The following is a 16,364-nucleotide window of genomic DNA, read 5'->3' on the forward strand; positions in this document are numbered from 1 at the left end:
TTCTTTCTTTCTTTCTTTCTTTCTTTCTTTCTTTCTTTCTTTCTTTCTTTCTTTCTTTCTTTCTTGCAAGCGCTGTCTCTTTAAAAGGCGCGACGCCGCTGCTAGGCGGCGCCTGTTGCCAGGCGGCGGGGATTGGCGGAGCGGGGATTCCCTTCGGTATGACGTCACTGGGCCAGCCGAGCTTTCCCCTCGGCTGACACGCGGGTTCCTAAAGCGGCCGGCGGAGGCGGGGGAGGAGGCGTGTCTTGGCCAATGGGGAGCTCGGGCGTCGTGGGGACGGGGCGGTAGGCTCCCCGTATATGGCAGAGGAGGGGGCGCGGCCTGGGGCAAGGCTGCTCGCGGGGGCAGCCGCTCCCTTTGGCTCCCCAGCTGCTCGGCCAGCCACTTCTGAGCTGCCGAAGGGGAGACACGCGTGTTTCTCCTCCGGGCCGGTGAGCAGGGAGCTGTTTCAGCCCGGGCAGAAGCCGCTGCAATGATTTCCCGCAGGTAAGGAGGTCGATCAGCTCTGCCTGGGGGAAAGGGAGAGAGCTGGGGGTAGACTGCTCCTGGCGATGGAGGCTCCTTTAAAGAGCGAGCCGGCTTCTGCGCCCAGAGGTGGGTAGGAAGGCGAGCAAGCCACGGATGGGACACTCAGAAACATGGTTTTAAGGTGACAGGCAGGTGGTACAGCCTTGGTTCAATTGGGGTGGGTGGGTGAGAAATCCCCTCTCCTTCACCCCAAAGCTGGATTTAAAGTCGCTATCTGAGGGCGACGGGGGGGGGGTTGGGCTTGGAAATCGGAAATATAAATAAGAGGAAGGAAGAAGAAGAAGAAGAAGAAGAAGAAGAAGAAGAAGAAGAAGAAGAAGAAGAAGAAGAAGAAGAAGAAGAAAGACTGACAAAAGCAAGCAAGGGTAGTACCAATAGTAATAGGTGCAATCCCAAAACAACTGGAGCACCACTTGAACACCACCATCGCCATTGATAAATTCGCCATTAGTCAATTGCAAAAGGCGGCCTTACTAGGAACGGCTTCCATCCTGCGAGACGAGATCTGTAATACCATCAAACATCCACATCTGCCTATCCCAGGTCCTGGGTAAGGACTCGATAGGTAGACAAAATGCCAAATCCAGTCTGAACATCTGGCTGAGTGTGCGATGATCCATAATAATATAAAGTTGGAAGGGACCTTGGAGGTCTTCTAGTCCAGCCCCCTGCTCAGGCAGGAAACCCTACACCATTTCAGACAAAGGGCCGTCCAGTCTCTTCTTAAAAACTTCCAGTGTTGGAGCATTCACCGCCTCTGGAGGCAGGTTGTAAAAGGTCATATGTCCCCGCACAGAGGTAGACTGCTTCTGACAGTGGAGGTTCCATTTATATAATAACACACTTCTGTAGATCGACCCCCTTGGGGTTCGGGGGGGGTGTTTCAGGAAAAGGGGGAATGCCAAATTTATTTGGGTGGGAAGCAGGAGGGAAAAACCTCTTCTGGGGTTCTTTCGTGAATATTTGAACTTTATTGCTGGGGGGGGAGGCAACTTTTCTCGTCCGTGGAAGCCGGCTGCAGCCTTCTTTGGTATCTTTGAATCGCATCCTGTACGTGTGTTTCCCTTTCCTTTCTGCCCTAGTTAGAATGTAAATATTACTTCAGAGGCAACATTTCCTGCCTCTTTTTCCTATTCCTCCCTCCCTCTCGAAAGGCTGGAGGCCGTCAGCGCCTGATCCCTTCCCTCTGTTTAAAGATTTAAATCCGCCGGGACTTCTGAGATCTCTTTAGCCTCTGGGCCAGACGCCTGCCAGGAGTAACCCTTTATTTTCTCTTGCTATAATAAGGAGTCAGGGCCCCTCTCTGAAAAAAGATCTTTTTGCAATCCTGTGTAAAAGCTTTCCTTCCCTTCCTGTTTCCTTCCCTTCTCTGTTTCCTTCCCTTTCCTTCTTCTCTCTACCCATCTGTCCTCCCTTCCTTCTCTCTGTTCCTTTACTTCTTCCCTACCTCTCCTCTTTTTTTGTCTTTTTTTCCTTTCTTCCTCTCTCTTCCTCTTTTCCTTTTTCTCTCTTTCTTCCTCCTCTCCTTTCCTTTTTGCCTTCCTTTAATTTCTTCTTCTCTTTCCGTCCCTCCTCCACCTTTCTTCCTCTCTCTTCGTCCTTTCTTTTTTCTTCCTTCCTCCTTTCCTCTCTTTCTTCCCTCCTCCTCTTCTTTCTTTTCCTCCTTCTGTATTTCCTTTCCTTCCCTTCCCCTCTTCCCTCGGCTAAATATCGCCCCTACGACCAGGCTCACCTCATCCCCGCTGACCTCTGCCCCTTCTCCTAAAATGAACTTCCCTCGCTCGACATCCTTTCATCTTGGAATTCTTGCTTCTGTCGTCGTCGGCTTGACAGTGGGTGGAAACTGGTTAGTATCCTCTTTTGACCACGAAAACCCTCTGGCACTTGCTAATCGACCTAGCCTGCACATCCACTACAAAACCCAGGCAAAACGGGCCCTCTTTTTCACTACCAGCTTTCGGCAACGAAAAGCTAGCCAGCACGGCCTACAAACTGGTTTAGGACGAGCATGGATGCTTCTTCCAGATGCCACAGCTTAGCCTGGGATGGCACTCAAGGACCTCGTCCGAGGCTGTGCATCTGGGCCCTGTGTGTGTGTGTGTGTGTGTGTGTATGTATATGTATATGTATATGTATATGTATATGTATATGTATATGTATATGTATGTATATATTCAAGTAGCTAAAAAGCACGAACACCAGGAAATTTTGCAAAACTATAAAAGTTTTAATCCAATAAAACACCAAGCTTTTGTTGGCCACTGCCAACATCGTCAGGATACATTCAAGTCTTTTATAGGTGAGACGCTGTCTGCACCCGGCTCCTAGATCGCGTCACGGGTCCTGACTGGCCAATCTGCTCCCATTTCTCCTGTCCCTTCATTATTATTTTTTTCTTTTAAAAAAATTCCGGCATGGTTATGAGATCCCAGCAAGTTTGCAACCAGCTTTAAGCCCAGTTTTCTTCCTCGTTACGGTTTTAAACCATCATTGCAAAGAGGGCCTGCCAAACCGACCGGGACATTTTTGAAAATAAGGTGGATTCAGCGGATCAAAAACTCTGATCCTGGTACAAGCCAGTTGCATCGCTAGGTAATCCTCGGCTTACAGCAGTTTGCTTAGTGACTCTGTTCGAAATGACAACGGCACTTAAATAACTTATGACCGTTTTTCACATCCCTAGGGTCACGTGCTCAAAATTCAGGCGCTTGTCCACCGACTTGTATTTATGACGGTCGCAGGTCACATAAAAACTGACTCACTTAGCAACAGAAATTTTGGGCTCATTTGTGGTGTCCTAAGTCGAGGACCACAAATTTTATGTCATTTTTTTTTTCTTTCTCTTTCATTCCACATTGTGAAAGAGGGTCAGTTTCCTGCTTTGTTTTTATGGCACTTTATGGGGTTGTTTTTTTTTTAAGTCTTTGATTTGTGTTGCTTCCGAGTTTATTGAGGGAGAAGACCGCATCTGCAAATAATTATTCTGCAACTTCCCTAAAAGTCAACTCTTTTAAGATCAGGAAATGCCCTCGAAGGAAAAAAACACAAAGGCAAAAACAAAAAACTTTGCTGGTGTGTGTGTTTTTTTTGTTTTTTTTAAAACAAACATTTGACAGCTCAAAAGAAACCCAGTGGAAACACCTCCCCTAAAAGATCTGTGCAGAAAACCATCTTTACTCCCACGCTGGAAAATCCGAAGGCAACTTCTTTTGAAAAATTGGAAGAGGAAAAATAGGCCCCCACCCAAAAATAAAAGCTCTTGCTTTAGAAAAATTCGTTGAGGGGTTTCCCTTAGAAGGCTGTCGCACCTGTTCATCGAGGGATAAACAGATAAAGGGAATCTCTCTCTCTCTCTCTCTCTCCCTCCCTCCCTCCCTCCCTCTCTCTCTGTTTCATATCATTTAAAGAACTTTAAAATCTACAGCCCAGAAGATTTGGGTGCTTAACCAGGAGTGTCCAACTTCAGCAACTTGTAGACTTCAATTCCCAGAATTCCTCAGCCAGCAAAGCCGAGTCTACAGGTCTCAAGAATTGCCAAACAAACAGCAATAATAATAATAATAATAATAATAATAATAATAATAATAATAATAATAATAATAATAATAATAATAATGATAAAGTTGGAAGGGACCTTGGAGGTCATCTAGTCCAACCCCCTGCTCAGGCAGGAAACCTTATACCATTTCGGACAAATGGCTGTCCAGTCTCTTCTTAAAAACTTCCAGTGTTGGAGCATTCACCGCTTCTGGAGGCTGGTTGTTCCACTGGTTAATTGTTCTAACTGTCAGGAAGTTTCTCCTTAGTTCTAGGTTGCTTCTCTCCCAGATTGAAAAGAGAGCCTCTCTAGCTGGGGAGACTCTACCTTTAAATACCGAACCGCTTACCTTGATGCCCAGCTGGTGGACTTTTTCTCCTAGCTCCAGAAGATGCCAGTTTCCATCTTTTCCTACCCACCTTATTTTTTGCCCTCTTCGTTCCTGCAAAAAGGCCGGCGTGACTCGGCCTGAGAAGATTTCTCTCCTGTTCTCTTCCTGCTCGAACTGATTTAGCAATGTCAGTTTTTCCCAGCACACACACACACACAAGCTGTCTTGTCTTGATTGAACTGCCATGTCTGTTCCAACTGGACGCGCTTTGTCGTGTTCCTCCCGATGACTCAGAGTCACAAACTTCCAATGCCCTCGGGATGGGATCACAGATCCTTTCCTCTCTGCTGTCGGCAGACCGCAAGCAAGGGGGTGAAAAGGTGACCCCAAACCTTCCTTTATAAAACCCCCAAATGTTTCAGAGCAGACCTGCAGAACTAAATGACAGAAAATTAAACAAGTGCATGGCGGTTAGATCTTCGCGCGAGGCTGAGAATCATAGGAAGCTGACAGAGGTGACTTGGGGTTTAGGAGCCTGTCAAGTTACTAACCCGCGGCCAAAATGTGTGGGGGTTTTTTGGGGCAACATCGGTGAATTCCTCAGTGCCTTTCACCAGCACTGATTTTTCCCTACCTTACAAAGCCCTGAAAAAATAAAGACGGCCTCAGCATCGGAGCGAGGGTGCAAAATCACACCCCCAGTCAAAAATTCCATGGTAAACCCTTTTCACTACTTCTGACCTGGGCGTCCATCTATGTGGCTGCAGAAATCTAGCCACAATCTAGCTTGCAAAACTGGGCCAAGACAGCGCCCGAGAAGTTAAATCTGTGGCCTGGCATCCCGTTCAGCAGTGCCAGCCAATTCACGGAGCCCTTTTCTAGGATCCTCCCTTCCACAGTTCGTCAGTCTGCAAAACAACTTTTCGTGATGGCGAGATGGAGGTCTCTTAAAACTTGCTTTTAAGTCATGAGCCTGTCTGTGTGCGTGTGTGCGTAAGAGAAAGAGAGCCCCCCCCCATTGTGTGTGTGTGTTGAAAAACCAGAACTGGATCACTCTGTGCTGAAAGATTTTGTTGCAGATGAGTTTCTGAATTCATACCTCCAGCAGACCGAGATGGGGAGATGTTCAAGGGGTGGTTTACCCTTTTTTAGCGGCCCCATAAAAGATGGCTCCATTAAAAGTTGGGGTTCCCCATTCCTTTCCTTGCAAATGAAGTTGTGTGCTCCTTAGAGTCAGCTAGAAAGTTTCCAGTTTTGTGCATCCCAGGATAAATGCGTAATCGGAAAAAGGAATCAGTGGCTCTCACTGAAAAATTAACATTGCTAAACATTTTGAAAAAAGCCCGCTGTGTAGGATAAATACATTCACACCTGGCCACCATTTCTTAGCTGTGTTAACTACATTATTCCTAATAGTTCACCTTCATCTCAATGGGAGGGGGGGGGGAATATATCTGTTTAAAATGTTGTGGGGCTCAAGTTTACATACTTCTCCATAACCAGCAGTATATTTATATGCATGTAAACATGTCTGCTTCCGTGTGTCCTTTCCGTTTTCCACTTCTTTCCATTTTAACTCTGGATGTTTTTGTTTGCCATGGAACGTTGTTTCGTCAAGAAAAAATGGGGGGGAAAAGCGCATCTGAATAATAACTTCAAGGGATTGACAGTCCGTACGAATAACAATAATAAAAAGAATCAATAAGAAAAGTTGCAAACCGTGAGTCCCTCACTTCTGTTCTCACAACTGTTCTCACCCAGTGACAACTGCAAATCGGGGGGAAAAAAACTTAATCCGGGCCTCTATTCCAAGAATTATAAAGAAATAATGGTGGTACAGACTAACCTGGCTCAAAAACAGTTAACAGAGAGAAGGGTCTCGGAGTCCTAGTGGACATTCACTTAAATATGAGCCAGATGTGTGCTGCAGCTGCCAAAAAAGCCAACACAGTCCTAGGCTGCATTAATGGATAGAATCAAGATCATAAAAAATGCTACTACCACTTTATAACGTCTTGATAAGACTGCATCCAGTTTTGGTCACCACAATATAAAAAGGATGTTGAGATTCTGGAAAGAGTGCAGAGAAGAGCGACAAAAATGATCGGGGAGCTGAAGGTTAAAACACCCCAAGAACGGTTACAGGAATTGGGTATGTCTAGTTTAATGAAGAGAAGGACGAAGGGGGACAGGATAGCAGTCTTCCAGTATCTCAGGGGCTGCCCCAAAGAAGAGGGAGTCAAGCTATTCTCCAAAGCGCCTGAAGGCAGGACAAGAAGCAACGGATGGAAACTAATCAAGAAGAGAAGCAACCTAGAACTAAGGAGAAACAGTTAGAACAATTAACCAGTGGAACAACCTGCCTCCAGAAGTTGTGGATGCTCCAACACTGGAAGTTTTAAAGAAGAGACTGGACAGACATTTGTCTGAAATGGTATAAGGCCTCCTGCTTGAGCAGGGGGTTGGACTAGAAGACCTCCAAGGTCCCTTCCAACTCTGTTATTCTGTTTTCCAAAGAGCGATGTTAATCTCCAGCTCTGAACGGAATCCGCTTGCCTTGTCAGCATCCTGAAAGGAAATTCAGAAACCCTGCTGCTGCTTACCTCCAGCCCCAAATCAGGAAATAGCTCACTTCTGGAATTCCTTCTTTTTAAGCAAAAAAAGGATCCCTCTGCCCTCAGGATGGTGACGATGATTCAACAATAACCAAATTAGAGGGGGGGGGGAAACAGAGAATCAGATCTCTGCTGATTTTGCTCCAGTCATTTATAAAAGGGAATTTCCAACTCCCCCCCCAAAAAAGAATTGGGGAAATATCTGACAAGTCATTCCAGCATGGCTTTCTGTCTACTAGACTCGGGCACCTTTGGCTGCATTGTGTGATACGAATAGCAAGGCGTAACATATTTTTTTTTTTAAGTGTGAGTGTGACAGTGTGATTATTGTGTTACGATTAAAGGTCCCAAAGTTTTGGCCCTCAAGGAGCTTGCAGTGGCAAAGGCACATAAATAAAGTCGTCCTCAATTTACGGCCACAATTGAGCCCAAAATTTCCGCTGCTAAGTGAGTCAGTTAAGTGAGCTTTGCCCCCATTTTACAAGCTTACTAAATTACTAAATTACTGCTTGGTTCTCAAGTTGGGGCAGATGACCTCAGACATCTGGCTGTCCAGGAATTAAATGGCCATAAATCTTAGGTTGCAAAGGACTATGGAAACTGTAGTCCAGATTATTTGCAGTGGGGGACTGCAGGACTATGGAAAGTGTAGTCCAGAATATTTGCAGCGGCATAGTTAAGTTACTCCCCTGTTACTAATTCCCCAGAGGTTGTTTTTCAAATCTTCTGTAATCAGTGATGTATTTTTGATGTCACAAATCTCCTTAGTTTCAACTTGGGCAATAAGTCTTAGAGGGGATTTCAGACACCGTATCTTAGATGCGACAGGCAGAAGGAATTGAGCACGACTTGACTTGTAAACCTGGATGTTTTTGACATCTCTGTTTAGAATAACATCCTGAATAAGATTCGCGCCCCTCCCCATTTCTTTCACTTGGTTTGATTATTTTTTTTTAAATAATGAGGTAAGGAGGTGGGTCTATTTCAAACCAACGATTTTGGGGGAGTTTCTAACAGAGAGAACCCCTGGGATATAAAATCACCTGTGATGTGGCTGTTTTTCATTCAGTCCTGCAATTCCTTAGCAGAGAATAAGACACTCAAGCGTGCTGCACAGGTTTCCAGGTACCGTCTCCCAGGGGAGAGATTTTTGGACCTAAAGAAAAAGGCCAAAATATTTACCCGGTGTGTGCAGTTCAAGGAGAACGTCGCGTACCTTTTCCCAAATTTTGGCAAGGTTTTAGCGATTTTTTTTTTAAGGAGGAGGGCAATTTAACTTATTCATATTTGCAAAACTGAGTTTCGTTTTTTTTGCAAGGCTGGTGGTGAGGCGTGCTTGGTTTAGCGTCTTGCAAATCTGACGTAATTTTTTTATAAATCTCTTTTCATTTCTTCAGTCCTCAGTAGAGTATATCGTTTGTTCTTTCCTAAACTTGGATTCTGCACTTCCTTCCTTCCTTCCTTCCTTCCTTCCTTCCTTCATTCATTCATTCATTCATTCATTCATTCATTCATTCATTCATTCTTTTGTTCCTTCCTTCCTTCCTTCCTTCCTTCCTTCCTTCATTCATTCATTCATTCATTCATTCTTTTGTTCCTTCCTTCTTTCCTTCCTTCCTTCCTTCCTTCCTTCATTCATTCATTCATTCATTCATTCATTCATTCTTTTCTTCCTTCCTTCTTTCCTTCCTTCTTTCCTTCCTTCCTTTCTTCCTTTCTTCCTTCCTTCCTTCCTCCCTCCCTCCCTCGACTTTTCCTCTCCTCTCCTCTCCTCTCTCCCCTTTTCCCTTCCCATCCAACTGCCACCTCTGACCAACGACTCAGATCTTTAATTTCTTCAATTCTAAAATATGATTCTGCAGACGAAACCATCCATCCCCTAGCGTGCCCTAATCTAATGAGATGTGTTAGCATTGACTCCCAGAATTCTCCAGCTCATCTGGTTGTCGCTAAGGATTCTGGGAGAAGAGAATCCATCCAGTTTATCCTCTCCCCCCCCCGCCCCAGGAATGGTAAACATGCTTTTTTAAACACTCAGGCCAAATTATGCAGGGTTGCAATGATTCAACTCTTCCTTTGCTTTTTCTTCTTCAGCTGGCAAATTCTAAATTTAGCGGCTTGGCAGGGCAGAACCTCCATGACAGATTTTTTTTGCAGGGCATCATGTCTGCCGGAGTCGGGCTAGGCATCCGTGGACAATGGAGATGCTTTTCTTTCTGACTGAACCCAGAAAGTTAAAAAAAGAAAAGGGGAAAAAAAAGAAAAGAATACATCCTGTTTGGAGGGGGAAATGGCTGTGAGGGATGAAGATGAACAAACAGTAACCATAAATAGCCTGGTAATGCCTGGCTGACATCAGCTTTTACAGCTCCCAAATTGGATGGAATAGGGCTGAAAGGAATTGAAATAGCTGCCTGACACCAGAAAGTTGAAAAAAGTGACTTACAACTGATAAGTCTGGAAAAAAAAGCGACTTACCACTGAAAAAAGTGACTTACAAACCCGGTCCTCGCACTTACGACCAGTCATATCAACAAAAGTTGAGCACTTGGCAACCAGCCTGTATTTATGACCGTTGCAGCCTCCCGGGATCACGCGATCCTCTTTTTTGACGTCGACCAGCAAAGTCGAGGGAAGCCAGATTCATTTAATGACCGTGTGATTCATTTAGCGGCAGTGACTCTCTTGACAACTGTGGGCCCCCCCAAAAAAAGGTTGTAAGGTTGGGCGTGATTCACTTAACAACCCTTTTGCTTAGCAACAGAAATTCTGGTCACAGTTCTCAAGTCAAAGGACTACCTGAAAATTGTTTATTATCACGATGGTGGTTTGATTCTCTTTAAAAAAAAAACTGGCGACTTTTCAATAGAGCCCTCTAGTCGGCTGTCCAGCTTTGATCCTTAGGGACCCAGTTGTAAGAGGGAAATAAGTTTATTTTATTTATTTATACATTTAGAAGTTAGAGTCTTTGCACCTGCAGAAATCTCCCTTGGCTGTTTTCTTCCTCTTTCCCAACCTCGCTGTTCTTTGAATTGGACTGCTATCCTATCTTTTCCCATTTGCAGAGAGGGGAAAAAAACCCCTCTTGGATATCAAGCTGTATTTCTGCCCCTGTGGCACTGAGATGTCACAAAGAATCGCATTTTCTTTTGCAGCAGCCTCCATGAGGTCTAGCGGCCTGACGAAGCACAGTCGTGTTACCCTCTCTTTGAGAAATGGGGCCATTTGTTCTCATGCTCAGCCAGGGAGGATTCTTTTGTGGTTTGGCCCTAGGAAAACCCATCGTCGTTCTTCGCTGGGTGACTCTGCCCAGATAAGACTCTGTGGTTTGAACAACACGTGGTTAAGTGCTAAAAATATTTGTGGTTAGGCTGCAAACAGGGCTGCGCCGGCAATCGTTGTGCAACACCTGTACCTTGGCTTCTGAAGTCACCAAAACAGCATATCCTCCCTATCTTGGTGGATTTTCTCTCTGTGCCCCAAGTAATTTTGCCTGCAAGATTTTCAGTGGAACCACAGTGGACTAGTTCCTAATGTTTGCCATTTTCATCATTTCTTTGCACCTTCAGAAAATGTATTGAAACGCCTCCTAGACAAGTCAAGAAAATAATATTTTGACTCTTTTTTTCTCCACTCCTTCCTTCCTTCCTTCCTTCCTTCCTTCCTTCCTTCCTTCCTGATGTTCGTCCCATTAAGTTTGACCAGGGATTTCTCAGCTAGAGCCAGATGCTGTGTGGACTTCAAATCCCAGAATTCCCTGGCATAGCTAGCCAGGGAATTCTGGGAGTTGAAGTCCACCTCTCTGAGAGTTGAGGTTGAGAAACATGGCTTATAAAGTGATTATCCATCCCCGCTCCCTTTTTTAAAGAGTAATTTACTGTCTTAGTTGAGTACTTGGCTAATTGTTAAGACACATTTTTTTCTGTGTGCTTTCAAGTCAGTTTTTTTTTTTAAACTGCACTAATGTCCTTAAAATGCTGCACGTGGCTATTTTTATTCTCTCGTCTTTCCCTCTCCCCTCCCTGACCATATTGTTGTGCTACTTGATGGAGATAAAGTTTAGTTAAATCTCTCTTGGGAAGACCTGCTTAATTATTAAATATACTTGATAGATGTTCTGCTTCTTCTGGGCCAGCAAATATTCGGGGAGCAGCGAGCAGGGATTAAAACTGTAGCCAGCCCATCGAATTGAACAGAAGCTCTGCTCCGTTGCATTTTATCCAAAACCTGCCTGCAGTCTTGAGTCTGGGGACAAACACCCCAGAGATGCTTGGCCTCAGGGTCCAGCAGCCGGGACGGCAAACGGCATAGCTAGCTAAGCTCCATTCAGCCAAATCTGAGGTTGCCCATAGAACGCTACTGTGGGTCATCCATGCAGGGAGCATGTAATAAGGACGTCTTAGTGGGGAAACAGTCTATAAAAAATGAAAATGAATGATGATGAGGATCTGTTGGAGATCATTTAGAATTCAAGCGCAAAAAGGGGTCAGACTAGATCTTTAAAAGCCAAAAAGGGGGTTGGATTAAATGACGTTTAAGTTCCGAACAGGGCTGGACTAGATGACCTTGAAGATCCAAAATGGTCAAAGCTAATTGGTGGTAAATAAGGAATTCAAGGCGGGCTGGACTTAGATCTCTTGTGAGCCTGAAGGGATTCATGACTGATGACGCGTTTGACCCCTCCCTCGCGCTCAGCCTAGTCCTTTCCTACAGACTAGATGACCGCTAAGATCCAAAACGGGGTTGGACTAGGCTGCTAAGATCCAAAACAGGGTTGGACCAGATGACCTCTAAGATCCCAAATGGGGTTGGACTAGATGACCTTTTAAGCTCACCCTCCACCTCCTGCGCCCCGTGAAGAAACCCAGCTGCCCATCTTATTAATACTGGGGTGTTCTTTGTTTTTCTTTTGCCCCCATCTCCCCCCCCATCCCTCCAGGTGGTTCCATCCAAACATCAGCGGGATTGAAGCAGAAAAACTACTCCTAACCAGGGGCATCCATGGCAGTTTTTTGGCCCGGCCGAGTAAAAGCAACCCCGGAGATTTCACTTTATCGGTCAGGTAGGTACTGCAATTTTGTCTCTAGTCAAGGGCTACCTGCACACTTAGTTTTCATTTTATAAACAATTTTTTCCCTTGCACATCTGTCACGGTGATCCCCTCTATTGTTCCGTTTAGCCTAGAATATTTCCCAGTTTTCATATTCTGAAAACTTGCTGTACATTGCCTGCCTTCTGCTTATATTTAATTGAGGGCGCTTTCAATATTTAATTACTTCTTCTTCTTCTTTTTTTAAAAGGTAGGTCGTGTTTCCTGCATGGAGAAAAGGAGAGAGAGGAAAGAATTCTCTTTCCGGCATAAGGAGAGTTAATTCTGTTTGGCCCAGTTTAAAAGCTGCTGCCTTTTCACCGGGAGCCCATTTCCGAGGCTCCCGTTAATTGCATTTTAAAGGCACTTTGGAGACAGTCTACTTAGAGAGCCCAGCCAGACTCCAGATATTTGATGGATGAGTTTGGTCAGAGAAAAAAAACAGCTCTCCCATTTCTTAATCAAGCTTTTTTTTTTGCTTTTTTTTTGCTTTTTTAAAAGAAAGATAGATAAGCGAGGGGACCCAAAGAATACACAAACAAGCACAGTTCTGCTTTTACGGCAGTGGTGCTAGCCGAAGATCCAGTTCATTGTCTTTTTTTTTTTTTTTTTAAAGCAAGCTTCTAGATCTCAGGACCATAAAGATAGTCCTCAACTTATAACTGTTTATTTAGTGACCGTTCAAAGTTACAAAGAGAGAGAGAGAGAGAGAGAGAGAGAAGGCTTCTTGCATGCCTGAAAAATATCTTACCTAGATTTGGGGTGAGAAGGATATTTAACCCAGATGTAAAAGAAAGTGATAACTGGGTTTGTTTTTCGGTTGTACAGAATTTCTGGCTTCGGGACAGGTTAATTCTAGATTGCTTTTTGGCTAATCTTGAAATCTGAATGATCTGTACCAATTTACAAAACATTTCAGCAGCCGTTCAATTTCCCTCGCTCTATTTTTTTCCCCCTCTCTGTTTTGCAATCTTCCAGCTTTCTTTTCAACCTTTTTTTTTTTTTTTTTAAGTCAAACTCGATGCAATTGTTGGATTAACCAAACAGCCACCTCGGTGCCTTAAAACACCCGAAAAGCTATCTGCCACAATAAAATAGGAATTAAAAAAAACAAACCACCCGATCCTCGCGCAATTTATTCCGGAGCGAGTAAGACATATTATAATATAAACCTGCGTTCCAGAACGCAGCTGCTCTAATTCAGTGCTGTATCGTTCGTTTTTTGTTTTTTTTTAATGGATGATTCCTTCATGCTGGTGGTTTTAATGGGCTTTAATGGACTGACCTAGCATTTTTTTGTCATTAAAAATACTTGCGTTGGTTGAAGTTCTGTATTATCTGCCTTCTTCATACATGCAAAGATAGATTTGGAGCAGAGCAAGGCACGCTTCAAATGTGGTTCGAAGGACGGATACGCCCTTGGGATCCTGTTTGGTTAAATTTTTAGGAGAAGGAAAAAAAATCTAACTTTTGGGGTGGATGGATGGAGGGAACAGGAAGTTGATTCCCAACAACACAATATCGTTATTGTGCCTTCGCTCTGCTCCTACGGTGACTCATCCTTGCCCTCTTGCCACAGTCTTGCCGGCGGCCCGCCCGTTTGCAAAATTTCTCCCAAAATTAGGAAACGTCTGATGTGACATAGGGTCTCTCGGCTTCCTTTAAAAAGCTGGTTGGAGGCTTCCAGGATACAGTTGTGGGTCTGCCTCACACAAAGGGTGGTGTGGCCTGGTGGCAGTCCGAAGGCCCTTCTTTACGGGCCAGCATCAGTTTAAATTTTGGGGAGAAATTAACGCAGGGAAAAGTCAAAAAGATTTTAAACGCGGCTTCAAGTCTTTCTCTGTGCCGCGAGAATTGATTGGCAAAGAGGGGTTGGGGGTATCCCAGCAGTCCTCGGCTTACGACCACAATTGAGCCGAAATTTCTGTGGCTAAGCCAAACAGTTAAGCCCCGTTTTACGACTTTCCTTGCCACAGTTTGGAAATGAATCCCTGCGGGCTGTTAGTAACGCAGTTGTTAATGTGACCCTTGACTTTGCTGGTCAGAAGGCCTCAAAGACCGTCATAAATACGAGTCATTTGCCAAGCATCTGAATTTTGATCCCCCCCGACCGTGGGAGGCTGCAACGGCCGTAAGTGTGAAAAAGGCTCGTAAGCCACTTTTTCCAGTGATGTTGTGACTTTGAGCGCTCACTAAACGAACTGCTGTAAGTTCAGGACGACATATTCATTCATTCATTTCATCCTGCCTTTGTCATTTTAACAAATGTGCATACAGTATATTATCTGATGTTTTATCCCTGCTGCGGACAGAATCGCAGCCTGTGTTTATTTTTATAATCTCCGGGCGTCTTTTGGAAAGCTGCCCTGGGGGGAGAATTGGAGTTATATGGTGTCCATCCGTCATCCTTTCCCTCCCCGATTCTTGATGGCAGGAGGAACGATGAAGTGACCCACATCAAAATCCAAAACACGGGCGATTATTATGACCTCTACGGAGGGGAAAAATTCGCTACCTTGGCGGAGCTGATTCAGTACTACACCGATCAGGAGGGCCTTCTGCGCGAGAAAAACAGCAACACCATCGAGTTACGGTTTCCACTCAATTGCCAGGATCCGACCTCAGAAAGGTGAGTTGGCCCAACAGGTGAAGGCAGCCAGCCCACGCAGGTCCTCCCGCCGGAGGATCGTGCTGGGGGATCGTGCTGGCCTACCTGATAAGATCGCTTGCGAGGATGGAGAAAAGGCTGCGGGAACGCTCAGAATCTCTTCTTGGACTGGGCGATGGGTTTAAAACGTTCCCGCGGATTCGTCTGGGGAGATTGTCGGTCATCCAGTTGTCTTAAAAGTGCTTTTTCAAAAGGCAGCTGGGCTGCTTTTTCTTTGAGGAGGAGGAAGACGATTAACCACTAATTTGTTCCTGGTGGACATGGGGAACATTTATGTCACTCAGTCGCCTCCTTCACGTGAATTCAAAACTGTGAGCCAGTAGGGATTTGGGGGCAGTTTTCCCCTCTGCCTTTTTCCAGGATGTTCCTCCGATTTCTAAGATGGTCCCAGCTTCCTAGGCTTTCCAGGTGGTGCCCCGTCCGAACACCAAGCCGTCTGGCCCGAAAGCAAAGAATCCTGGGAGTCGTAGTCCAGCAGCTGTACCCCACCATTGGAAATGTAAAGGGCCTGGTAGGCCAGTGGGTGCATTTATGGGCAGCCCACCCACCTCCCGTTCCTTTGCTCAAATTGGCTTTTACATCCAAGGGTGATGCTGCAAGGGGATAGAGGGCGGGTGCCCTCTAGAGGCCAGAGTAGGACATGCACCCTTCCGGGACCCTTCTGATCGATTTTTGAAATGTAAACCCCATACAAAATAGGAGGGTGAGAAGGTAGATCATTAAATGTGCAAATTTATGAGGTTCCTCGCTGACAAATCCAGCAAAAAAGCAGGAAGAAGGGTGGGAAAGGTTAATTGTTAATTGTTCTCCAGGGCTAGGATTAGGGTAATGTCTCTACATTGAGAGCGGGAGGGGGGGCGCAGAGGGGAGTTTGATCTTTCCCATTGAAAAACCAACCTGTCTTTTTTTTCAGATGGTATCACGGCCACCTGACCGGCAAGGAAGCCGAGAAACTCCTCACCGACAAAGCCAGATCCGGCAGCTTTTTAGTCCGCAGCAGTCAAAGCAAGCCGGGCGACTTCGTCTTGTCCGTTCTGACGAACGAGGACAAAGCCGACACGGGGGACCGGAAACCCCGGGTGACCCACATCATGATCCGCTACCAGGTCAGGACCCGCGACGATCCCGCTTTCTTTCAGCCTGCCTCTCGGGAGGGTGTCAAAAAGGGTAGACTGGAAGGGACCTTGGAGGTCATCCATAATAATAATAATAATAATAATAATAATAATAATAATAATAATAATAGTAGTAGTAGTAGTAGTAGTAGTAGTAGTAGTAGTAGTAGTAGTAGTAATAAAGTTGGAAGGGACCTTGGAGGTCATCTAGTCCAACCCCCTGCTCAGGCAGGAAACCCTACACCATTTCGGACGAATGCCTGTCCAGTTTCTTCTTGAAAACTTCCAGTGTTGGACCACCCACAACTTCTGGAGGCAGGTTGTTCCACTGGTTAATTGTTCTCACTGTCAGGAAGTTTCTCCTTCGTTCTAGGTTGCTTCTCTCCTTGATTAATAATAATAATAATAATAATAATAATAATAATAATAATAATAATAATAATAATAATAATAATAATAATAATAATAATAATAATAAAG

General features: G+C 45.0%; 1 protein-coding gene across 1 annotated transcript in view; it reads left to right on the forward strand.

Annotated features, from left to right (window-relative positions):
- Positions 1-472: 472 nt before the first annotated feature.
- LOC107298563 (tyrosine-protein phosphatase non-receptor type 11-like) overlaps positions 473-16,364 on the forward strand; it is a 17,542-nt gene continuing 1,650 nt past the window's right edge. The window contains exons 1-4 of the mRNA XM_015827940.1: positions 473-486; positions 11,952-12,074; positions 14,536-14,730; positions 15,683-15,875. Coding sequence (XP_015683426.1) covers positions 473-486; positions 11,952-12,074; positions 14,536-14,730; positions 15,683-15,875 — 525 coding nt within the window. The remainder of the gene's footprint in view (positions 487-11,951; positions 12,075-14,535; positions 14,731-15,682; positions 15,876-16,364) is intronic.

This window comes from Protobothrops mucrosquamatus, unplaced genomic scaffold, assembly GCF_001527695.2.
Source record: "Protobothrops mucrosquamatus isolate PMUCROS unplaced genomic scaffold, P.Mucros_1.0 scaffold4088, whole genome shotgun sequence".
NCBI lineage: Eukaryota > Metazoa > Chordata > Lepidosauria > Squamata > Viperidae > Protobothrops > Protobothrops mucrosquamatus.